General features: G+C 41.7%; 1 protein-coding gene across 2 annotated transcripts in view; it reads right to left on the minus strand.

Moving 5' to 3' along the window:
• mtss1 (MTSS I-BAR domain containing 1) overlaps positions 1-26,397 on the minus strand; it is a 74,540-nt gene that overhangs the window by 20,987 nt on the left and 27,156 nt on the right. For both annotated transcript variants that reach the window (XM_049578298.1, XM_049578289.1), the window contains exons 3-6: positions 24,937-25,010; positions 6,885-6,969; positions 5,074-5,165; positions 4,921-4,995 (exon numbers count right to left, since the gene is read on the minus strand). In XM_049578298.1, coding sequence (XP_049434255.1) covers positions 4,921-4,995; positions 5,074-5,165; positions 6,885-6,969; positions 24,937-25,010 — 326 coding nt within the window. The remainder of the gene's footprint in view (positions 1-4,920; positions 4,996-5,073; positions 5,166-6,884; positions 6,970-24,936; positions 25,011-26,397) is intronic.

The following is a 26,397-nucleotide window of genomic DNA, read 5'->3' on the forward strand; positions in this document are numbered from 1 at the left end:
TACTCCTAGTCTTGCCACTCATAGTACTACTCCTTGTCCTTCTACCTCTACTCCTACCACTTCCACACCTAATCATACTACTCCTATTCCTAGTCTTGGTACTACTCCTACTCTTATTACTACTAATAATCCTACTAGTCATATTTCTAGTCCTACTACGACTCCTGGTCGTCCTACTACTTGTACTCCTACTGCTACGTCTAGTCATATTACTCCTACTCCTAGTCATACTACTCCTACTCCTTATCTTACAACCCCTCCTATTCCTCCTACTATTATTCCTTGGCCTACTAGTCCTTTTCCTAGTCCTACTACTCATAGTTCTACTAGTTCCATTCTTAGTCCTACTTCTATTCCTAGTCCCACTACTCTTTTGTCCTAATACTACTACTTGCAGTTCTACTTCCCTTTGTCCTACTCCTAGTCTAGTTTAGTGTAATCCTTCATATAACACCAACATTAAGGCGAGAGAAATTATTATGAAAAGACTGCGAGGGGAACATGTCATAATGAGACAATCACTACAGGGACTGGGGCAGCATGTGTGTTCTTGCAAGTCCATTCATTTCAGTGACCAGAGGTCAGTGTTTACATACATTTGTGGTACACGAGTCGCATTCAAACCTTAATTTTTGGATAAAGTAGCAACCTGAGTGTATGTGTGTGAAGAAGAATGGGATAACAAACAGCATCCTTATGTCTGTCTTTCAATTTCCTCGACTCTTCTCTCATCTGCCTCTCTCTCTCTCTCTAGGCAGTTGGAGATATCTGAAGTGGTTACACACCACATAATGACAGAGCAAACACACACAGACACACACACACACACACAGGATCATATGGAGTGATTACTGATGAAACAGATGTTTACTGTTATAAAGTTTTTCTTTTCATTCAAACACTCTCTATTACACGATGTGTTTTTGAACAAACCAAACAAAGGAGAATGAACTAAAGTGAACTGAGAAAAGATGGCCTTGAGACGCGAGACAAAGAAAACTAGAGAGCTAAACATAGTTTAAGTAAGTGAAACTGGTGGAGCGTAATGTAAGAGCTGCAGACTGAATAGAAAACAATATTTAAAACAGCTAAAACAAAAGTTAACAAAGAGTCCCTGAAAATAACTGGACCTTTGCTTTGAGTAGTTTTCTCCTACCAACAACAGCTACAGCAGTTTAGTCCTTATTATATGGTGTCTAAACACAGCCACACACACACACACACAGCACTGTACAGCAGAGATAATTATAACGTGAAGCCCTGATTGGTGAGTGTACAGAAACCATTTTGGTACAGTATGCAGGAAAATGTTGCGTTCTTGTGCGTGTGTGTGTGTGCATGCTGTGTCATTACGTGGTGACAACATGTGAAGCTGTGGCTGTGTGTTTGAATTTCTTCTGCTTACTTGTTTACTTGTTGTCTCTCTGAGCCTCACAGTCCTCATACAGAGAACACAGATGATAATCAGATAGCTATTCGACTCGGATTATTCCGGTTAATACAGCTTTTATTTTTGTAGTTTTGTCCATTATTTATATGAGTGATGATAATATTGTGCTCACCAAGTTAATAGCTGAGATCTGCTTAGGCAAATTTAATCAAACAATAAAAAAAATTGACCAAAAAGTCAGATGCTCCCACTTCCAAAGTAGCTTGGACCATCTGGATAAACTGCTGGCTTGTTTCCATCCTGTCAGATTGTCTAAATGCTTGTATTTTTTCACCTGTCAGACATTTTGTTTTACTTCTAACATAGGCTACTGTTAAATGAAACTTGTCCCACATAGCAGCAGCAGACGTTAAGGGTAGATGCTTAAGATCAGTCAATTTAAGTCCTGACTACAGTTTTATCTCTTAACCAAGAGAAAGCCAAAACTATGAAAATAATAAGTTGAACTAAACCAAATTTTTCCATCAAATGTTATAACTTTTTTCTGATCACTAACTGTTCTTGTGATTTAATGCTAAAGCGCAAAAAAAGTATTGTGACTGAACTGAAGGAGAAAAATAAATGTTGTAGAAAAAGAGATGGAAAGCAGAAAGAAAAAAAAATAAGGCACGTAGCAGAAAACATGTTCAGAGATGTTAAAGCCACATCAGACATCACTCTGTTTACCATGGGCGGGTCTGCACTGAGACTCAGTGTATGTGTGTGTGTGTGTGTGTGTGTGTGTGTGTGTGTACGGGCTATTTCTGTGTCTGTGCATTTGCGTATTGGATTTGTTGAGAGGGACGACAGAGAGGGTATTTGTACAAAGGCCTCGAGGTTTCATTTTGATTGTGGTGTGTCTGCGCACGTGTTCTGGGCGTTTCTGTTCTATTTCCACCATTACAGTCCATCTGCAGTCGTTCCTGGCGAACCTTCAGTCTCTTTGATTATGGGATGGTGGGGAGGCCAGGTGCAGCCATGGCAACCACAGGGTGTGTCCCTTTGATAGCAGGGCACAGGGTGTGGCCCAGGTGACTGCCTGGCAGTCTGTCTGGGTTGCCGTGGCAACACGCCGACCGACAGGCTTGAAGTCAGTGCAGGCCTCACAGCACAGCAACCGCTCAGCCTGAACTGAGTAAATTTAGACATTCAAAATAAGAAATACTCAGGAATCAGCAGCTCCAGTGCAGATTTCAGATGTAAAAACCAAACCAAACTCAGTCTAATGTGTTGAGAGTTGAGAGTCCCTCATTTAACAAGATAAAATAGTGACACCTACACAATGACGAGAGAGATAAACACGACAACCTTCTGGAAACTGTTCAAATAACACAGGTGGGATGAAGTCATTGTTTTATGAGTCACAAAGTAGTCTCAAGTGTCTGCTATGAAGTTCAGCGTTAAGTCGAACAACTCCCAGAGCAAGACTAAGTCCTGAAGTTTGTTTTTCTCTGCATCATTTGTCTGTCTGCCGCTCTGTGCTGACAAATGAAAATCATTGGCTGCAGGTGTATTGAGGACGCTTTTAATGGCATTACTCACTTGACCCTTGAGCACGTGGAGGACCCAAAGGCCTATATATGTCTCTTATTTATTGATTTTAGCTCTGCCTTTAATAAACTTCTGCCCCATCTTTTACTTTAAAAACTTGGACAGATGAATGTCAATCCCTTTTTAATTAAGTGGTATTTTAATTTTTAACCAGCTGTACTCATGAATGGCTGATGTGCAATACTGTTTTGTGTAGTATGTGTTTTTTTTTATTAATTTTTTTACGGTGTATGCTGAATTTCTTCTGGACTATTATTGCAAGGCAGAAATACTGTACAGCTCCTGAGTCCAAGAAAAATTTCCCTATGGGGATAATAAAGTATACCGTATAGTATCGTATCGTATTGAAGATCAACAAGTAATTTCTATAAACAGATATCTGTATATGAATGCAGTATCTGTAAGCAATGGGATAACATTTGGGCTATCAGAAGCATCCTGGTTTCCGTTTGTAGTTCACGCACTATTAAAGTCCGGGTAAAGCAAAACTATGTCATGCCACAGAAAAAAGTGTTATTAAGCACCAAGCCAAATTTGAATGATTAAAAAAGTCACCAAGCACATGAAATTACATTTCAATATCATGAAACAATAGGCAGTGTTCTCTGCTCTGAGACACTGGGGGCGTGTACGCCGAATGTGCCACACAGTTCCCAGTCTTTTCACGTTTTCAACAAGTGTTTTCTCACATATACAATATGTTAAGATGTAAATCTCAGATTTTACTTTATTCCAACTTTAAGACCAACAAGCCCCAAGTCAAGTTATGTCTATAAACAGATATCTGCACATGTATGCAGAATCTCTAAGTAACAGAACAAGATTTTGGTATCAGAAACATCCTGGTTTCCGTCTGTAAACCTAGAGTATTATTAACCAGCAAAATCTGAGCAGGCTTTAGTTGCATGCAGGTTAACAGTAAGGGTGGAGAGCAAAAGAGGCGGAACGCATTGGTCGAAATACAATATACTGACAATCTTATATCGATTAACTCCAACTACATTCTTGCTTCTCAAGATGCTAACTGGAATGCAAACAATGACTGGTGCATGGAGGAGGAAGTCTTAGCCCGGATATCTGTTATTCGAACATCCATTGGCTCCACCAAAACCCCCAAAATACTAGCTGTTGCCCAAAAAGGCTAAATCTTCTCTGATTGGTAGCTGATGGGTTCAGAGATTTTAAGAGCAAGAGGAAGAAGTCCCAAGTTAAGACTAACAAAAAGGGTCAGTCATAAGTCAAGTCCAAGCAGTACAAATCATGTCCAACAAGTTCCAATTCAAGACCATCAAGTCCCAAGTGAAGACCTAAAAGGATCTAACAAGTCCCAAATTAAGATAGGTAAACCCTAAGTCAAACTAAAGAAGTACAAGTCAAGTCCAACAAGTCCTGAGTTAATGCTAACAAGTCCCAGGTAAAGATCAGCAAGGTAAGTTTAGATTTTGATCTCTGAGTTTGAGGTGATCTGTCAAAACCCAGCAAGACAAAATTACCCACTTTCGCGGTGTTTAACCAGACTAAATAAAACATGGAAGGCTGCAGCTTATTTTAGAGAAAACATGTTTAAGAGGGATTATTTCTTCCCTCAGGGTGTCAGGTGACTGACAGAAGGCAGAGCGTAGCGTAACAGCAGCAGAGATCAGAAAACACTTATCTCAGCACAGTGAGGGCAGGATCAAACAGACTCCTCATGTTTACTGTGACGGATTATCTCACTCTGTGAAAGACGGTTCTCATATTCAGCAAGTGCCTTCTTCCTCTGAAGTAAACAAGCTCTGATGTCTGCTGCGTCACCACTCAAGTAAAAGCATTAATGCTAACCTTATTTTTGCTTTTGACTGTGTGATAATGTAACTTGACAGAGGATTTTATTGTTGCAGTGTTTATTTCAGTGCTGCTGAAAACCTGATGGATGTGATGCAGACATTTGTTGTTCTTACCTTTCTTCACCTTCTTCTGCAGTTTGATGGTGTCTGATGATTTCTTCTTGATGTCCGCTCTAGCCTTTTTGTACTCTAAACAATAAGAGGAAACCGGCAGTGAGGGAGAGTTTATGTCTGTGCAGGTCTGTGTGTGTTTGCAATTTAGCATACCTTTAGCATGGTCCTTGTCCAGCTGACTGGCCACTTTTTTCCACTCCTCCATCTTCAACTCCAGCGGAGTGACGAGACCCTCTGAGAGAGCTCTAAAAGAAAGAGATGTAAAGTCTCATTTAATCATTGTGTTTAAATGAGTTTTACTTGAATTAATCCTAAAAACAAAAAAAACTTAATTGCCTTTAAGTGAGTCTGAGATTGGTAGGTTGGATTTCCATAATTATTTTTCATTCATTCATTCAAACCTTTACTTAAGACTCAGTGAAGATAATTTGGCGGCAGGACACATCCGCAACAAGAGAGGAACTGGTGGGACAGTATCCTTTCATAACCTAGAGTGGTCTCCTTTGGTCTGAATCAGGGACTCATGTTGTTCCAAAGTTGTATAATTGCCTAGAGTTGGTTCGTGTTCTCACGGCAGCATTTACAAGAGGACCAGATCAAATGCCTTGTGTGAGAAAGCTGCTCTTGATTGGTCAGAATTTCCATGTGGGAAAAATCCAGGAAGTAAAGCAAACGTTGAAGAAGAGTACACTTGCAAGATAAATGTGACACTTTCTAATGTCACAATGGAGGGACAACTACGCAGGTTGATTTTAGCGCTGCTCATCGTGGACTATATTGCTGTCATTGTTCATTTTAGTCAAAGCATACAGTTTGAAAACGAGGCGCGGCTCCAACTAGAAAACAATGTTTTGATGCATTGGATGTGCTGAATGTGCATATTAAGGCAGTACAGGAGGAGGTGCACATTAATAATCCTCCAGGACTGTAACATGCTCATGTTAAACCCAAACAATGTGTCATGTGACTGCAGTTGCTTCACATCCAGGTCGGAACACCTTCTCACCACAAACCAACCGCACCAGAGTTCGGTTGTTTTGGTGCACACCTGAGTGTGATTGCTGTGTTCACACCTGCCCAAATGAACCGCACTTAAAGGGCAAATGAACTTGAGTTCGATTGAACTGAACCCAACAGGGTAGTTGTGAAAGCACCCTTGGCTCTGTTGTTGGGCTGAGGGAAACACTTGTCTATTTAGCTGCTAAATGCTCCACTATGTTCACCAGCTAGTCTCATTCTGTCTTTCTGTGTCTGTGTGGTGTTTGCTGCCAAGCAGGTTGTGTACAGTGGGTTTGTAGAGATTTCTCTCTAAAAAATAACACCATGAGAACAGTGAGATTGAACCAAGAGTAACACTGTCGGTCGGCCAAATAAACATTAGTTGAACCTCTCTATAAAGCTCCATAAAGCCAAGCGGAGCTGCAGAGTCAGCTGATAATTCTCTGTAGATACATTCCTACAAGCGACGCCTTTCACGCTTTCATCTGATTCTTTGTTATTACACACAAAATAGTGATTATAGCCCCGTTAATGTAAAGCTGTGTGGTGTTGTGTTGAGTTAAGAGACAAAAACTGTAAAAAATGAAGACTGTAACAAAGACAAAACCCTATTGTCATCCATGAATGGACCAACATTATTTAACCCGAGAGCTACAAGACATATGTGTGTGCATGTGTGTGTGAATCATCTGACTGATGGCTTCTCTAATGACAGCAGACAGCAATGACAGAAACCTCTCTCTCTCTTTCTCTCTCTCTCTCTCTCACTCACACACACACACACACACACACATCTATATGAGCATATGTCAGTTGAGAGTAATTAGTCTAGTTCCCACACTGTCTGATCAGAGCTGTCATCACACCATCAATCACACCCTCACCTGCCCTCCTCCCTATCTGGTAAATAACACAAGTGATACTACTCTGTGTGTGAGTGTGAGAGTGTGTGTTTCGTGTCTTACGTGGTGAACAGTTTCAACTTGGACTCGATGCTGCGGTGTCTCATACACATCCTGGTTAGCGCTGAGCCAATCTCCTTGGTGGCACCTGGAAGGCAAAACAACATCAGATTAGTTTTATTTTGAAAGGAAGCTGACAGGGTTGAAAACAAAAAATGTTTCAAAATCAGAGTCTGGGGTACTGAAACTACGAAATAAAATGCCAGCTGATAACGTATAGAAACTGTCGTGAAACAGAGAGAGCCTGAGGCAACGTCTCAATCATTTAGAGTGATATATTTCTCTTACAATCAACATTAAACAGGAAACTGAAGACTGTTAAATAAAGAGTTGATGTACCGCAGGAAAGCTGAGCAGTGTGTCTGTGTGTGTGTGTGTGTGTGTGTGTGTGTGTGTGTGGCTATAATTGCTTCATCAAGTGGTACTGAGGAAAATCCATCTGATTAAAGTCTTACGACGAGTGTTGTAACGTGTTGAAATGATTGGTGTGTGTGTGTGTGTGTGCGTCTCATTTTGTTAATGAATTATGTAAGGCAGAAACTACCTCCTTTCACAATTAGGCTCTGGGAGCTGAATGTGACGATATCAGGTTTCTCTCTCTTTCACTCACACACACACACACACACACACACACACACACACACACACACTCTTACGACAGTAGTCCTCCATAATATCCGTCTAATGCCACTTAATGAGGCAGTGATAGATCATGTGTACAAACACACAATGCCAGGGATTTTTAAACCAAACACACGACAGCACCTCCGCACACAATCATACAGACGCAACAATGCTGATCACCTCTTTCTCTCTCATGCACACGCAGACACACTCACACATTTCAATCCTCATACTGTGCTAAACATTTTTGAATCCATGCATGAGACATTAAAAACAAGTTTTTACACTTGACTTTTGTGGTAAAGTTTGTGCGTCTGCAAATAAAAAATGTGATTAATTAATAGTGAAGAAAACCTTAACAAATTATGATATTTCAGGATCTTTTTTTAACACTAAGTTCTTGTCATATTTCCAGCTCTGCACTCACAGTATATTAATGCCACCTACTGTGACATAAAGCTCCAAATTAATTAATGGATGTAAAATAAATGCCACATTAAGTCAGAGGCAGGGCTGGGCGATACTCCCTATAAATCAGATTTACCTTGATAGCTTTAAATATAGCAATACTTACTTTTTAATACATTAGTGCATGATTCGTCTTTATCGAATTGAAAAATTGTGATGAGAAAATTTAGGTCTAAGTTTGGTTTATTGTACAACCTGAGTCGTAAGCAGTAACAATATGTTTTACAGGAGAACAGAAACTTTTTTAAACTATGGATGTTGATGTTGAACGTTAACTAATGTAACAGAAGATGATTCATATAAAGCTGCTGGAAATAAACTGTGATTTACATTTTGTTTTCCCGACTTTTAGAACATTTATTCAGATTTGTGCAGCATTTCAGAGGAAACATAAATGTTGACACAGACACAAGACGACGGATTGAGCTGCTGAACTTCCACAGTGGGTCTACTGTCACGCACACACACACACACACACACACACACACACACACACACACACACACACACACACACACACACAGTCAGGCCCATCATAATGGTTTCTTTGTGGCACCCAGTCTGTGTGTGGACACAACACTTCCTGTTAAATTGACCTCTTTCTGTCTCAAACACACACACACACACACACACACACACACACACACCATACTTGGTATATATTTTGCAAATAATCTAATTATTTCAAATTCTATGAAAAAACCTTGTAAATTTAAAAGGAAAATCAAAATTCATTTGAGTCCACGAGCAGTTTCCGAAAACAATTATTTCTCACCGGTCAAATGGACTGTTGGATAAAAAAAATCAGCTGGCCAAGCATAATTTTTTATCAGCAAAAATAATAAAATGCATTTCTGTGTCACATATATATTTATTTTAGTACATTTCACTGAGATAATAAGTTACGTTTAATACAAACCTTAAAAAATTATTTTACTATATTGAACATCACTACAGCCTCAGCATGTGAATAAGTTCCCTCTGGTAAGCAGTGTATATGTCTAGGGCTTTTATTGTGAAAGGTAAGAATGGATGGAGTGAGCTGTATTATGCTGTCGTTGACATTGTGGGATGACTAAAGAGTTTGCTGTCTTGGTTTAGACAACAGAGCCTCCGTGTTATTATTTAATTACCTTCATAAGTATCGGCACAGATCACTACACCTTAGCATCACAGTGGCTCAAGGCAGACCGGCCTCTGGTGATAGTTTAGCTGAGTAGCAGTGCCGCAAAACTAGGGGAGCTCAAGGAGGTCAGTTTCGTGGCACTGTTTAGACGTGTGTAAAAAGTATCTGTAGTCTGGCTGCCCCCTGAAAGGCGACTGAGATTCAGTCAGTGTGCATTGTACTGCTGTGGATGTTTTGGTTTTTGCTTTCTGGTACAGACAGCTGCAGACACAGAGGCAGCTGCCTGCTCAGGGTCCGAGATAACGTAATCTTCTGCCTTGTGCTTACATACTTGAAGTGGTGAATTTACAGCTCACGGCAACTTAATACGATACAGTCTCTGGCTTTTGTTTGGTATCTCGTGTCGGCAATAAATGCTGTTGCCTATTTCCAAACCATTGTTACCATAGTTAGCTTGTCTACTATATTACCTGAATGTTACTGTCACACTGAACGTCCCGCTGACCCCCGTTCAAACATTCAAACTCTTCATGTCAAAAAAGCTACGAATAGTGAATATTTATATTGAACAGCTAAATCTTATCTGACTGACATAACACTGAGTTGGGTACAGCCCTAATCCATAGTGTGTGTCTCTGAAACTGACAGCACAGCAGCAAATGATGTACCATTGTTAGGTTTTTGATTTTCCTGTAACAAAACTGTTGTACTTGTACAATGACAATAAAGATTCTGATTCTTAACTGAGAGCTGTACCTAGGCTAATATGTGACCTATGATCAAATGGGATTGATCATTCAGCGCACCTGGGTGAGAGCAGATTCGGGAGGTTAAGAATGTTTGGTGCATCTGGAGGTGACTTCTCTTATTCTTTCTTTTGACAGGAAATTAAGAGAAAACACGCGAGAAATTAAAAAGAATGTCGTTGCATGAGGCCCAGCCTATGCCTTAGGATGCAAGACACACTGCAGAAAACATTATGATCATAAAGTGATAATAACAAAAATAAAAAAAAGTGTTTGTCAGTGCTTTTATACTGTCTGTTTTCTTATACAAAAAAGGTCTGATACAACCCTACCTACTTAACCACGTGATAATGCTGAGAGTATATTGATATTGTCATATGAGACTGGATTACACCTGAAGCTATGAGTTGGGTAATCGATGAGTCAGTCAATAGGAAATTCTGCAACTATTCTGATTATCACCTTATTGTTTCAGTCACATTTCAAGCACAAGTGCTGAACATTCTGTGGTTTCAGAAACACACGTGAGGATTTCCTGCTTTTCTCGGTTTTATAATCACTGTGGCCCAAATATATTTGGGGTTTGGACTCTTGGTCCCACAAAACAAAGCAAGACAATGACCTCAGCACGAGCTCTGGCAAATTGTGATGAGTTAACAATTGAATGATTAATCATGAAAACAACCGGAGTCAGAGGCTTAGACCGGTAACTTTCTGTCCTCTTGATTATCGTACTGAGTCAAACATAAAGTTTGTTTTTATCACTCAGCTCGATCCTGCGATGGAACAAAGTGACACAGCAGCTTTACACTGAAGAGTCTGAACTGTGAGTTCACGCTGACTCATTTCATGTCATTTGAATATCAAAATCTGAGAGCTGCACCAGAAGGAAGCAGGCAGTCTCTCACACACACACACACACACACACACACACACACACACACACACACACACACACACACACACAGGCTGCAACGCTGAGTCACAGCTGAGTTACATAAAAAAAAAGAAGACAAAAAAAAAAGAACAATCACAGTGAAAAGATCACTTTATTCAAACAGCTCCAGCACTAACAGGAAGTTATGTCAGACTGAAACCTGGACTGTACACACTTGACATTCATGTAGAGCACTCATTCCTTCAATCCTTCCTGTGTGTCATCTAGCCTCCATTAACCTCCACTCTTCCCTCTCTCCTTCCTCTGTTTCTTATCCGTCTTTCCCTCATTGTCCTCTACCCGTCCTCCCGCCTCTCTCTCTCTCGCTCTCCATCCTTCCCTCTCTGCCTCCTTCCTCTCCTCCTCCGTTCTACCGCGACAGCTATGAAACACAACATTATTTATCAGCCACATGTACACACAACGTTGCAGAGGGCGGGTGCACCCACACGCACACACACAGGCGCTCAGGTATGAGGCGTGGGTTAAACGTTAAAAGGTGTGGCGAGGTGTGTTTGCTTTATTTGCCTTTCCCTCCCTGTTGCAGCTCTGAGCTCAGAGAACATTAAAGTCTCGAGGAACCGCAGCAGTGACACTGAAATTATCTTAATGCTGCTAAAGTAGATGTTTCAAAAGTCTGACATGCAATGTTTAGATGGACTGTGTGAGTGTGTCTGTGTCTTAAAGGGATAGTTCACCTCAAACATCCTCTTTTTTTCTTAATACCTGTTGCACTAGTTATCAGACTAGATTGTTTTCATGTGAGCTCGAGTGTTGGAGATATCAGCCATGACAACATGGGTTTCACGAGCTGGCTCCCAAATCAAAAATACATATTTTCCTCTCAGCATTAGCGCTATGTATAAGTCAAGATTGATTTGGCGTGAGTTGCCAAGTGTTGGAAATAAGGTTGTAGTGATGTCTGCCTTTTCACAAATAAAAAGGAACTCAATGGGTCGCGTTAACTGGATATTCTCGGTCATTGACCGTTTTTTTACAGCAATGACCGGAAAATCTGAAGGCCGTCGGCCATTTTGACCGGTTGCAATTACCACCCCTGCCCACATGGCGGCGGAGTGCACAGTCAGTGGCTGCCGTTTTCACACTGTAGAGAAAAAGTCATTCATCTGCTTCATGTAGCGTTGCTGAGCTCTGGACACACCAGACGCGTAGTGCCGTGGAAGTCCGCTTGACTGTCCACACAGGCAGCGCATTTCTCCTGCGCTCTCCACGCCGGTTAAACATCGGCTCCACTCGTCTGTTCCCGTGATTACTCGTTTTTCATTTCAACAGGTCATTTTAAACATGGGTAAGTCCATATTTCAATCGTTTTTTATAACGTAATAAGTTAATAACAATTTGTCATTGCATGTCCATGTATTAAGCGTGTTGGATAAACACTGAATGAATAGGGCATATTGTTCTGACCATTTTATTTATGTAGTTATGCCTGTAGGCTCTGTGACACAAAATTAAAATTGTAATGAAGTGATTATGGTATTGAAAAATGTGTTCGGTTATGCACTGTTGTGTTATTTTAAATTATAAACACTGTATTTTCTCCTCACGTTCCACAGTGCGTGCTGTTATTTTATTTTGAAAATTGGCCGGATTCTCTCATCTTTTCTGTGTCCGACTTCCTGTTTGGTACGATCTGCCCTATCCAGCTTGACAGAAGCGCTCGTGGCTCACGGCTCGCGTGAAAAATAGACCCGGCACCGAACTGAAGCGCTGCCTCCGCGGGCGCTCCGCTCTGCTCAGCGGCCTGTGTGGACAGTCAGATAGGTTAACATGGGCGCCGACTGAAAACTACCTCCGCTGCTGGGCGCTGCGCTTCGGTTCCGCGTCCAGTGTGTCCAGAATGGCACGGGTGTGTGGATGTCTGTTCATCTTTTCGTTCATGTCCTTATTAATGCATACTTTATAACTTGCTTGTTGAATTTATTAAAAACAAACGAATGAAAACTAAATATCTTTGAATATCTTAAAGGAAAATTAAAATGACCGGATTTTTATGACCCTGTTGGTCAAAATGACCGGCGACGAAAAAGTCTAGCGCAACGTCTGACTCTATGGCACTTGGCTTGTGGTGCTCAACGTGCCAAAAAACATATTTCAAAATCTCAACAGCAACATCTCTTTCCACAAATCATGACCTGGTAACTCAAGATAATCCACAGACAGCAGTTTTATGTAGGAACTTTTCTCTACCAAACTACACCCGCCAACCATATCAGTCCTCATGGATGAGAGGCTCGTGCTAATGACACATCAAGATGTAAACATAATTGCCGTCCTCCTCGGCTGAGCTGTGACGTTAGCTTGTTCATTGGTGCTAGGTGAGCTAGCAGCAGATGCACACTTTCTTCTGCGGGGTGATATGGTTGGTGAGTGCATTTTTTAAATGTATTTTTGGCACTCTGGTACAAGCCGAGTGCCATCTAGTTCCATTATGTTGAAGAGAACGCAGACATCTCTACAGCTGATATCTCCAACACTCGGCAACTCACATCAAAACAATCTAGACTGATAAACAGCACTACAGGTAAGAGATAAATGTATGTATCTTTGATTTTGAGGTGAACTGTGCCTTCAAATCCTGTCTGGTTTAAAAGCCAGCTTTAACAAGTTAAAATAAAACATAACATTATTTCAGTTTCAGGTCAAAGTGAAGAAAAGCACAAATGAAATGTTAGCAATAATGCTTGCCAGTAAAGCTGGTCCAAAAACTGTGATGTTTACGGCAGACAGCAGGGGTACTAATTTCACTGTTACCTTTCATTTTCTTTTCCAAATAACTTTCACTGATGTCCCCAGCATGGTGACACCAAAACTGTCACCATCTCTGTCAATAAAACTACAACTACAATACAGAAAGTCCAACTACAACAATAAGTATCCTTTGATTTCCAGGTGTAACACGTATCTGATGGTTTTCATTTGAAACTGCACTGATACTGTTCTGCATGTTATATTTCAAAATCTTTAGTATCTCAGTACACTGCCCAGTCCTGTTTAATGGTGTAAGTGTTCTTTAAGCAACACATGAATTACAGCGTGCGACAGAGCCAGGTGTTAAACTCTGAAGGTGTTTGCACCGTTTGTGTTTAGACATGTCTAATAGGGCTCAGAGCTGATTGGAGATGACTTCACAAAAATGCAACCTGACAAGATCAGACAAACTCAGTGGGGGAGTGAGTTCGTTTCTGATTCTCACATTTTTTTTCTTGTTCTGGTGTTAATGTGCTGTTGATTCGAAGCTCTGAATACATTAGATCAACTATTAGTTGGGGATTATTGGCCTAGGATCAAAGAATAGTGTGACATTCGATCAAGTAAGATGGAGATTCTGAGTGTGTGGAGTCACCTGTACGAACACTATGTGGTAAAGAAGTATGCAGATGCCTGAAAGCTCTATTAAAATTTATTGTTTCACAATGAAACACATTGCGTGTATTGTTGAGTCACAAAATTCGTGTTGTGCAACTGCATTTACTTCCTTATGAAACATTTGCAAAGCAGATTTTTTTTTGTGTCCATCACGTTTGCAAACTTGCAGGTGGACTTTGCCACACCAGCACAAAGAACTTTAAATATATTTACACTCTTTTCTCCTCTTGTAAGCTTTTTGCACTTTTCCAGGTTGGCCCAGGTAGTTTTTTCTCACACCTGCATCTGTCCTGACACTGGGATTATGTAGCTGTCGTTACTGCTCAGGTGCTGTGACCTGGTTACCTGAAATAAGTGAATGACAGACATGAGACCGCTCCGTAGTTCAGACGAAAAGAATGCAGATTGGAGATGGCTCTGAAAAACAAAGATACTGCACAGCTGTTTGAGGAATAAAATAAAATAAAATGGCCGATATGCAGGACAGCTTACTAAAGTAGCTCAGCAGTGTGATGGACGATATGCATAGTGCATATGCGAAACAGATGAGTAGCAAGATTGACCGCATTAAACCATTAGCATAAATGTGCAGCATGTCACCTGCGTGATCGTACATGGGCTTCCACAAGCTTGTGCACAAAATACAAACAAGAAAGGGACCCACTCCCCAAGCCACTGCCCCATGGTGCTACTAGTGGTCAAAATCTCCACAGAGTACATTTACTCTGCTGCCATAACAGTCTCCACTCTTCTCAGAAGTCTTTCCACCAGATTTTGGAACCTGCTACAAGGGATTGCTCCCATTCAGCCATAAGAGCATCAGTGAGGTCGAACACTGATGTTGGGTGATAAGGTCTGGCTTCAGTCGGTATTCCAGTTCATCCCTGAGGTGTTGGATGGGTTGAGGTCAGAGGTCTGTGCAGCCTAGTCAAGTTCTTCCACACCAAACTGGGAAGAAATGTTCTTTATGGGCCTGTTTTTGTGCACAGGGACACTGACATGTTTAAACAGGAGAGGACCTTCCTCAAACTGTTGTCTAAAATGTCATTGTATGCTGTAACATTAGTGTTTGGCCCTTCATTAGGAACTGAGGGGTGTGCACAAACCTTGGGCCGCATAACATGTTAAAAAATATCTGAGTTTCAATGTTTTGGATCAAGTTAGACACTTATTCTTGTAAAGTAGACTAAACTATTGTGTAAAATGTGATGATGATATGAAATGTGAATGATTCGACTAAAATCAGTCATCAGCTCCTCAGGGTGGAAAAAGAAGAGGAGGAAAATAAAAAGCTGCTCCAGTCATTTATAATTTCCCTCCGTTTTCCAACGACACAACGCCAGAGAGACAGAGAGAGAACTGTTCACCCTCCTACTAAACCCAGATTTTCCAGCTTCACTCTCCTCCTCATGGCTCATAATGTGGCCCTTTTAGAAAAGTTTGACAGAGAGAGGAGAGTGTGTGTGTATTAATTCCTGCTGATTTCTCAAAGACTCCACAACGATAAGTTTTCAGTGTTTCCTCTTCTTCTGAATCAAATCTTCTTCTTCAAACAGAAATATATCACTTTGTGACCTCGTCACTTTTGATTAAATTAATTTTTTTCCTTCATGTTGACATGTATGACAGCGTGTTTGAACGTGGTTTTATGAACCAGAATGATCAACCATTGAGGGGGCAGGGGCCCTTAAATTTGCCCTATATTGGATGACAATCCCTCCCAAAGACACAGATATCTTCTTCAAAAATAATCTTAACAGTGTGGTTGTCTAATTACCAAAATATCTGACAAATGTATCCTCAGTTTCAGTACTTTCAGGCAAAAATAAATAAGCATGCACATGAAAAATGGTAATAAAAAGACACAAACATGCCACTGTCCACTACTTGAAATGTTATACTGCATTAAAATCCTTTTAACTACTCTGCCAGGTATTTGATTTTTGTCCTCAAAACTTTAGATGCAATAGAAACACAATATTCTGTTTAATATTTCATAAACAAACGGGAAAACTGAAGTAATATTTGAAGTGAAACAGAAAATCATAGACCAGTATAAAGGCCAAAACACACTGCCGCCAAAAGGCGTGCGTCCAAACAGCTGGTGCTGTTATTTTTACTGATCAACCCCACACCAGTGGCAGCTAGACGCGCATTGCCGGTCGTGGTCGCGCCGCCCACGACACTTCATGCCACTGTCCTATTTCCAGCATCAAAGCCCCTGAACAGACACATTTTTTTAACCCACTTGCTCCAGGCTTGTACATCCCAGCTCCCATAGCAGCTCTTCTTCTCTGCTACTGTGACACACGCGAAAGAGAGACGCCTGAGGCGAGGAGAGAAGTTGAGCCGCCAAAGAATGGACAACAAGTACCAGTCTTTAAACTTCCACACTGCCCCTTATCCTGCATCACAACTAGACTGGTCACCACGGCAACATCTCTGGTCTGTAACAGTAACAGCCCTAAACTCACTCCTTCACTCTTTGTCTCTCTGTGTATTGATCCAGCTATTGATTAACTGACCAGTTGACCAGTCAATCAGGACGGAGCAACCGTCTCCTTGCCTCTGCAATCCGAAACACACACACACACACACACACACACACACACACACACACAGAGTTGACCTTAAGAAACCTCCATTATAACTAGTCAGCACTCAGTGGGCCGTCTTGTGATCTGTGTGTGTGTGTGTGTGTGTGTGAGCGCGCGCATGTGTTTCTGTCTGTGTGCTTTGAAAGCCCCATGATGCCAAAGACGTCAACTGTTCCTCGGTTGCCGGGGAAACCAGTCATGAGGAATCACCAGAGAACGAGACAAGAGGAACCTGCTTTCAAAATCAGCTGATTGTGACGAGATTTATGTCAAGTCTTTAGCTCTGATGCTGTTCTTATCATCACTCCTAAACATTATCACCGATGCCTGCAGTCATCTACAGATACAAGATATCTGTGTTTGAGTGCTACAAGTACATTCTGTCAGTGCAATCACAGTCTGTGCTCTAGAGAAGCAGGAGCCAGAAATATGGCAAAACTTTTGCACTCTAATTCTGAAGGGTGAACCTACAAACCGAAGTCTTTGAGTTAAACTATTTGTGTGAACAGGAGGAAAAAAAGAGGACAAGATTTAGAGAGGAGAAACCCTAAAACGCATCACAGGGACAGAAGGAGGGAGGGATGGGAGCAGAGAGCAATCAGAGCTATCAGACAGTGTCGAGCCTTCGTCTCTGTTTACTGAAATATAACAGAATGAAGTCATCACATGAGATTTAATTTGATGCAAACTCAAGCTTGGGTAACCCAAAACACACAAACACACAGCCAGACAAAAGAACTTAGATCAGCAGCAGCAGTGAAAAGCAGAGAGAGAGAGACAGAGAGACACACTGACGCCTCACAACGGCTATTTACGGACGCTCGGATTGATCAGGAGTTGATCTGTATCAGGCAATCAATGCTCTCGTGGCTCGACAGATGGTGCTGAAATTTGGCACTTTGAAAAACTGATTATATAAGAGATAAAGCACACGAATATATCTTTCAAACAGCCACTGAAATAGCTTTTTAATTTCCAGATTAATTCCAAACGTGCAAGATATTTGCACAATTTACAGTTTATGCTACTTCTTACACACCAAAGATGTGACTTTGTAGGATGCAAAAAAACTTGATGTAATGAGATTAAAATCAAGAGGGACGAGTTTGTCATCTCTTCTCCAGCTAACTGGTCTGTATCCTATTCAGTGAATTATCGGAGTCGTCACCAGAGGCTGAAGTCACTCATACCAACAAAGGGCTTCAGATAAAGGTGGATTACAAGGACTGGACAGAACATTCATGTCATGAAAAACAAAATATCATCATCACTGCTGGAGCTCAGAGACTTCATTTTTGACCAGCAGTGCAACAACATATATATACACCTATCAGCCAAAACATTAAAGCCACTGACAGGTGAAGTGAATAACTTTGATTATTTTGTTCCAATGCATTGTTCTGTTGGGAAACCTTTGGTTCTGGCATTCATCTGGATACCACCTGACATGTTCCACCCACTCAAACTGCAAACATGACTCATGAATGGCCCAAGGAATGTGACAAAGACCTCAAAGTGTCAACCTGGCCTCCAAATTCTCCACATCCCAATCTGAATGAGCATCTGTGGCACGTGCCATTAACCCACCTCACAACCCACTGGACTAAATGGATCTGTTGCCAATGCACTGGTGCCAGACACCGCAGGACACTCCCAGAGATCCTGTGTCCATGTCTCCACAGGTCAGAGCCAAGTCCGATCCAAGGAGGCCCCACCTTGGATTAGCGGTACATCTGGGGTACCGGCACATCACAAGAATCCTTGAGCAGATTGGGACCTGGGAAATTAAGAGGCCAGGTCGACACCTTGAGCTTTATGTCACGCTCCTCAGGTCATTTCTCAAGTGTTTCTGTAGTGCGGCATGCTGCTTTTTTCTGCTGGGGGCCACTGCCATTGGGGAGTACTGCTGCCATGAGGGAGGGTATTTGGTCTGCAACGGTGTTTGAGTGGGTGGAACATGTCAGGTGGTATCCACATCAATACCAGAACCAAAGGTTTCCCAGCAGAACAATGCATTGGAACAAAATTATCAAAGTTATTCACTTCACCTGTCAGTGGTTTGAATGATTTGGCTGATCAGTGTATATCTAAATTACAAAGTGCTGTGATAGTCACTGCTGTTTTTAATGGCTAATTTCACATCAGGACAGGGGAAAACAGTTGAAAATTAGCATTTTGTTTAACACTGGCATGTTTGCAGTGATGTTGGCCAATGTGCATTGTCCCTAAAAATAATTAAATAACATAATATCTGTAGTTAGCTGCTTGTGAGCATGTTTATTCAATGATATTTAGTTATTCATCCATCTATTTTCACGTGCTTATCCAGGGCCAAGTTGTGGGGGAAGCAGGTTGACCAAAGATCCTGAGGCATTCCAGGTTTCGATGAGATATATAATCCCTCCAATGTGTTTTGAGTCTACCCTGGAGCCTCCTGCCAGTTGCACGTGCATGGACGCACCTCTGACGGAAGGTGTTTAAGAGGCCATCTGATCAGGTGCTCGAACCTCAGACTTGAAGGTACTGACTTTAATCCTGACCACTTTGCACTTGGCTGGAAACCACCACAGTGCATGCTGGGGGTCAAACCGGACACTTTCCTCCCCCCAGCTGTGCCTTAAGATCCCGTCCATGAAAATTACAAAAGGAATGGGTGACAAAGGATAACCCTGATGGAGGCCAACACCCACTGAATATGTGTTACACTTGAGGGCTGTACAGTCCAATAGAAAGAGGTATTAGGAGACACCGATTAGGAATTTCTCTTTAATTTCAGTAGTTTACCTGTTTGGCATTTTTTAGGTGCAATATGGTTCTGGGTGAGTTCAAGTACCAATGATACCGTGCTGACACACAATGAGGACACTTTCAGAGTCAATAAGGCATACTCACTGATAAACTACAGCCGAAAGCCAGCAGACACTGAAATAGGTTCTGGCATGTTCACATAGAGAAACTCCCACGTTAGGGGTGTACTGTATCACCACTGAGATGCCTTTGAGCAAGGCTTTAGCATCCCAGCTGTCCCCCTGTCAGTCTGTTTATCCTGGTAAACAATCTTCAAACACAAAGTGTTTTCCACTGCCCAGATCACAGAAAGATGAGAACTTGAGCATTACCGTGGCAACCAACCACAAAATCCACACATAAACCCACCAGACCAGTTCTGACACACACACACACACACACACACACACACACACAGAATGTCACCTGCTCACTTTGACCTGGTAGTGAAGGGTGTTCCTGTTGGACACCTTCTTTTACTTTCAAAATAAAAGCTGGGATAGGGCGTTTTTTTTTCAATCCCCGATCAGTTTCAAAATGATTTAAAAGTAGTTATTCGCTATAAATATAATCCAACTCTGTTGTCCAGATGTGTCCTGTTGCACCTTGCTAGACTAAAGCGGTTGACCATAAGTACCAGGAAGCTGCAACAGCTGACCGAAATCCAGAGAGCTGACTCAGAAACGAGCTCACATGCGATCAGGAATGCACGCAATTACGAATCTGTGCCTGTGCACTCAGATTTTGTTTTGTGCTCTCTCAAATCTTCTGTCATCAATATACATCCATAGATAGAGGAGGAGACAGCTGTCAAAACACACCACACAGGTGCACACAAACACACACACAGAGGGAGAACAGTGGAATGAGCTCGGTCAACCAGCCTAATTTGCTTTACACTGAGCTAACTGCTAACAGATGGTAACAGTCCCAAGTGAGGTTAACCTAGACACGGTGCCAAATAGGACAAAACCAGGCCAGAACCAAGCAGGCTGAATCACAATGATCAAATCTGTTTTCTACCAATACTCAATCAATGATATCAAAGAATCAAGTTATGTAAATTAGACACAAAGACTTAAGACAGTGTGCCACAGCCTGGACGCACTACCCACATTCAAATGAATGGGAATGGCATTTCAACTCTGGTCATCCCACGTCAACCCTTGGTTAAAACGATGGGACATCTACAGGTTGCTGGAAATGATACTAACGGCTGCATCTTACAGTTGTTTTAACAGGTTTATCTGTAAATAAATAAATGCAAGTATCTAATTAAGTGATAAAAAATAGTGAAAAATACTGAGAACCCAAGCTGACATCTTAAAATGTCTTTTTTTTGTCCAGCCAGCAGCTTGAAACTGAAAAGTATTCAATTTATAGCTACTGTATATACAACAAAGAAAGGCAGCAAGTTCTCGTTTGAGAGGCTGGAACCAAAGAATGATTGTCCAGTTTGCTTCACAAATGGCTTCTTCTGTCGGCTGATTGATAACTGACAAACAGTCTCAGCAGAATTTGACTCCCTGCAGCAGCCAACGCTCACATCAACAGCTGGGTTATCAGTGACCTTTGCGATCTTTATTGAATGTCATTTGTGATGGTGGTGATTTAGAAATATTCTGTCTAGATTTCCTTTTGAAGGCTGTGGATCAATTTTCTGTTGACTTGTAAAATGATTGTTTAACAATTTGTTTTAAGAGCCACATGACACAAAGGAGAAAGGGGTTTGAGAGGTTCTACACTTCGGGAAAAAAAGGACACAATAAATCTGGCAATCTTACATTTTCTCCTCCCATACACACTCATTTTGGGAGCAAATTGGGATTCAGTGTCTTTCTCACAAACACTCTGACATGAAGACTGGATTTTAACCACCAATATAAGAAATTATGACCAATCCGCTCTACCACCTGAGCAGCAGCATCTTAAAGACCCCCTCGAGTGAAAATCTAGTTTATAACTTTGTTAAAATGACCATAAGGTGTTTTTATATGCTACAGGACACATTGTGAGCAAACTAAGTAGTACATGCCACAGCTGAGCATTTCCCCCTTGGAACTGCAGTGTCCCAATGACAGGCTCAGTCTCTTTAGACATTTAATCGATGCCTACAGAGGTTTGAATCTCGCTTTTGGCACCATAACCAGCTGTCAAATTTGATCTTGTTTGCAAAAAAGTCTTTCTCCATTCTGACTAAGAGCAGGATGTACTCTGAACGAACAGAACGGACATATTCACACTTTTGTTGTATGTATTTTAAATTGGGCTGTCAAACTAACATTTTAATTTCAATTAATTAATGACAGAAAAAATATCACGTTAAAAAAATTAACGCTGATTAATGGCCTTTTTGGTGACCTCAAGCGTTATTGAAGGCCACAGTGGCTTTGTCACATGATGGAGGCAGACGAGACAACGCTGCTTGGCCCCATGAACGGAACATTTATATTCAAAAAATGCCCAAATGGAACTGTTGATAGGCGCACTGTTCCATGCAATTTCTGCAGGAAGGAATTTTTGTACCACTGGAGAACTTCAAGCCCGAAATATCACCTCAACGCAAAGCATTTAGCAACGAACCACGAGGTCTGAGCTAGCACAGCCTCTGATGCTAGCGCTAGCAGCCAGCCTCGTCAAGCATTACTCAGCCAGGCGTTCAGAGGCAAACTGAGTCTACCTGTTACCAGCTAACTAACTCCCCGAAACAATGGATTGCAATAGACTGCAGACCAGTTTGGGTGGTAGAGGACAGGGGGACAATTGTGTCCAAAATCTAGCAGCTTTACTCAAACACATCTGCCAAAACTCATTTGAATTGAAATTTGTTAAATACTTCCACAGCAAAAATTGATGCACAAGCATGTGATTAATTAGATTTTTTTTTTTAAATCGCTTGACAGGCCTGATTTTAATACATCCAGGATGCAGGTACATGCTAGTCCAGCCCCTTGCAAACATGAACAAATTCAAAATTGACATTAGTGGACCCTCACTGTTACACAGACACAGAGAATGTAAATTCAGCTTTAATAAGACACAGCAGGCAGGTGAAGGGTTACAGTGCCTTGCTTGGGAGACACGTTGACAGTAAAGGACACTGTGGCTGCAGCAGACGTTAAGCCCGTGGACTTTCAACATCACTTTATATATTTTAGCAACTATGACCTGCTGTCATTCACACACACAGGGAGCACATATTATGTAGTTATGAGACACTGTCAGTGCAGGTTTAACTGAGAGATAAACACATGCTGTGAGCGCTGACTGCTCTGTGTCTACGGCTGTACACTGCACAAACTTTCTCCTCTTGTTCAGCTATACTGTACGTCTTGTGACATTCATGGTGATACCTTATGATGGTGAAACGTTTGCAGGCTTTGTTTATGCAGTGCCATGTGCTGCAGAATGTGATCTGCCTGAAGCCGTTTTGTTTCCACATTAATCTCGGTATGTAAAGGACTGTACGGTTATTGATCTGCAGTCTGCTCAGTCTCGGCCATTCACAGTCTATGGGGCCAGTACAGGGTGTGTTTTATGTTTCTGTTTTTTTGGTGTTGTTTGCTAATGTGCATTACCTCTTTTTTTGGGAAACAAACAAGAATACTGAGACATGACAGAGCAGGTCTGCAGAGCCTTCCATGGAGGGGAGCGGCCATGATTCACCTCCAACACACACACACACACGCACACATGCACGCACACACACACGTTACTGGATTTCCTTTAAATACCAACTGACTTCTGTGTTACATAATCATACTGGCAGCTGATTGTCTTAACAAAGCCCCAGCACACAGGCACTAGAGCTTAAAACACACGGGTATTCCCTTTCCCTCTCCTGCAGTGTTTTAGGAGTGCAATGCTAAATTCATGGAGTACTCTATTTATGTCCAAGGTTTTGGAATTGACCTTTCCCCTCAGACACACCCCTTAGTGACGATCCATCAAGCTGTCTGAGCTAGCACGGAGTCACTAACTACACCCTACCCTGCTTCTTTCAGGTTACCCTGCAGGCAGAAGGGTCTACAGTATGTGTTTGGAGGATATATCCAGAATGTCAAACTGACTCATCAGCAAAAACAGGTTAAAAAGATTAAGACAGAAGCTAAAGCCTAACGCACAGATCATGTGAACCCTGTCATCACCTGGTGACTGAAACAAAAGACAATTACATTAAAGAGAAAAATTGCTTCCCTTTACTGTTCCTGTAAAGCAGAGTAGGTCTTCATTCACTGTTACAATCACTAAAAAGCAAAAGCAGCACTTCTATTACAATCAGTATACTTTCAGTAGCTATCTAGCTAACCCTACTCTTTTCAGGGTTTGATTTTGGAACGAGACAAAACATATATCTCCTTCCAACCTCTCCGGGTAACGAGTATCACGACTACACCTGCCCCAGACACAACGCTAAGCTTAAAATCCACAAGCCAGCCTGAAAATAAAGGAAATCTGAAATGATTGCATGAGAGTTTACGAAGCATGGCTGAATAGACGTAGTCGAAGCTCGTTGATACTGCGCTGTGATTGTTTGGACTGTGTTCAATGGGTGGGACTTAGTGAAGATCAATTACATGTTCAACTTTCATACATGGGTGTAATGTTTGTCATAACCATGAGGTGTACCTCCATACTTGTGGTTACTCTGATTGTTCGATTCTGAACACAAAATTAAACAAGCGCATTTCCCACATTGTTGGAGTGCTCCTTCAGCCCTGAGACTGCCCTGCTCTATGAAGTGTGTATGTGTGAATGTGAGTAACTTAATCCAGGGTAAAACGAGGCAGCTGCATGAGGTCTCACTCTGTTGCTTCACAGAGAGAGACAGGAAGACCAAGAGAAAGAAAAAAAAAAAAAGGAGAAAAATGAGACCCTGAACGAGCCACAGTAACTTAGCATGGAGGCACAGAAAAGACAAACTGACAACAAGGAGAGAAAATAAGAAGACAGATTGGCCGGGCAATTTTCCTGGCCTATTTCATCCTCCAGTAGCACAATGTTTAATGGTTTCAACATTATAATGTCTCACACACACACACACTGCTCTACAGAGATCTAAGAGATGGAGCTAATTAGTTCCCTCATGATCTTGCTATTTATAATAAAAAGAGAGACCCAGTGAAATATCACACTGTAGGAAGGAAGAAACAGATAAAGAGGGAAAACATTTCCCTTGGTTCACTTACGTGTCATCACACATCTACACACAAACGCATATATATTGAAACACACACACACAGATGGATTTTCCTCTTCGTGTGTTTGGCCCACAGGTCAGATGCATACTGCATGTGTCTGTATGTGTCTGTATGTGTCTGTATGTGTCTGTATGTTACTGTGTGTACCTGCGTTTCTGTGTGTGTGTGTGTGTGTGTACCTCTGGTCCCTGTCGCCATGTCTGCCACCTTCTGAAAAGCATCCAGGAAGGCTCCGGTCACCACGATGGTCGTCCTGAATCAAACACAATCACCACACACGTTAACTGAATCCATCCAAACAAGATGTACGCTTTTGTACAAAACACACACCAAATACTGCAAATGTATTTAACATGCTACATAATACATATGATAAATATGCTATATGGTCCTGTTGATGAGGTGAACTGGAGGTGTCACATTATGCGTGTCATTAATAGGGTTTTTCCGACGGCCAAAGTCAGTCCACTTTAGCTGTGCCAAGCCAAGTCGTGCTGACATGCATTTCGACTAAAGCCTCACAGCTGGGGGCAGTCGCTCTGCTGTGGTCCTGTTTGCTGGCCGGTCTGACAAGGGCTAACCCCCCCTCAAGAGCCCTGTCGTTGCAGGCAACAGATTGTCTCAAGTGCTGCATCATCACAGTCTGAAGCTCAGGAATATGTCGTCATACACAAGCCAGAGAGAGATGGGGATTTAAAGAGTTACAGCATCAGCGTCAGCAGTTCTGATGTTGTTTGTTCTGCTATTTGATGCTTAGAAAGGTTGACAAAAGAAATAGGAGTGTGCAAAACATCTGATCAATACAGCAAAACTGATAAAAAAAGAACTGCAAGCACTGATAGCTCCATGCTGAATGTGTTGTTTACACCAACAGAGGGGGGAAATACGTCGCCCTGATTACATCAGGGTCTGAAAACCCTCCACATATGATTGAGATGAGCAAGGTATGATAACTGTCTCAGAAAATATCGCGGTTTCACAGTATCATGGTATAACAGAACTTATATTATCATCAGTCACAATGACCCTTAAAAAAATTAAAACAGAAGGGATACTTTTGGTTGAACAAACATTTTAATACTCTAATTGAAACCTGAAACCATTTTGTTAGTGGAAGTAAAAAGTGTAAAAAGCCTCGTCTTTGCAAATAACTAAAATTAAGGGGAGATTCTTTGTCCAGTTGCATTTTTTTAACCAATACTGTAGATAAGCAAATGTACACAGTATGATAAACATCTCAACTTTTCTATCACGGCTTCCCTTAAAACTAGTTCATCACTGCAGCCCTACTATTACAGTATATACACCAATGAGCCAAAACATTAAGCCACTGACAGGTGAAGTGAACAACACTGATCATCTTGTTACAGCGCAATGTTCTGTTGGGAAACCCTGGGTTCTGACATTCATGTGGACGCCACCTGACATGTTCCACCCACTTCAACACCAGTGCAGACCAGGCACCCCCCATTATGGCAACAGCACCCCTCAGTAGCAGTGGCCCTTCAGCAGGGCAATGCACCATGCCACACCACAGAAACTGCTCAGGAATGCCCCGAGGAACGTGACAAAGAGCTCAAGGCATCAACCTGGCTTCCAATTTCCCCAGATCCCAGTCTGATCCAACATCTGTGTGACAT

Source organism: Epinephelus fuscoguttatus, linkage group LG1 (genome assembly GCF_011397635.1).
Source record: "Epinephelus fuscoguttatus linkage group LG1, E.fuscoguttatus.final_Chr_v1".
NCBI lineage: Eukaryota > Metazoa > Chordata > Actinopteri > Perciformes > Serranidae > Epinephelus > Epinephelus fuscoguttatus.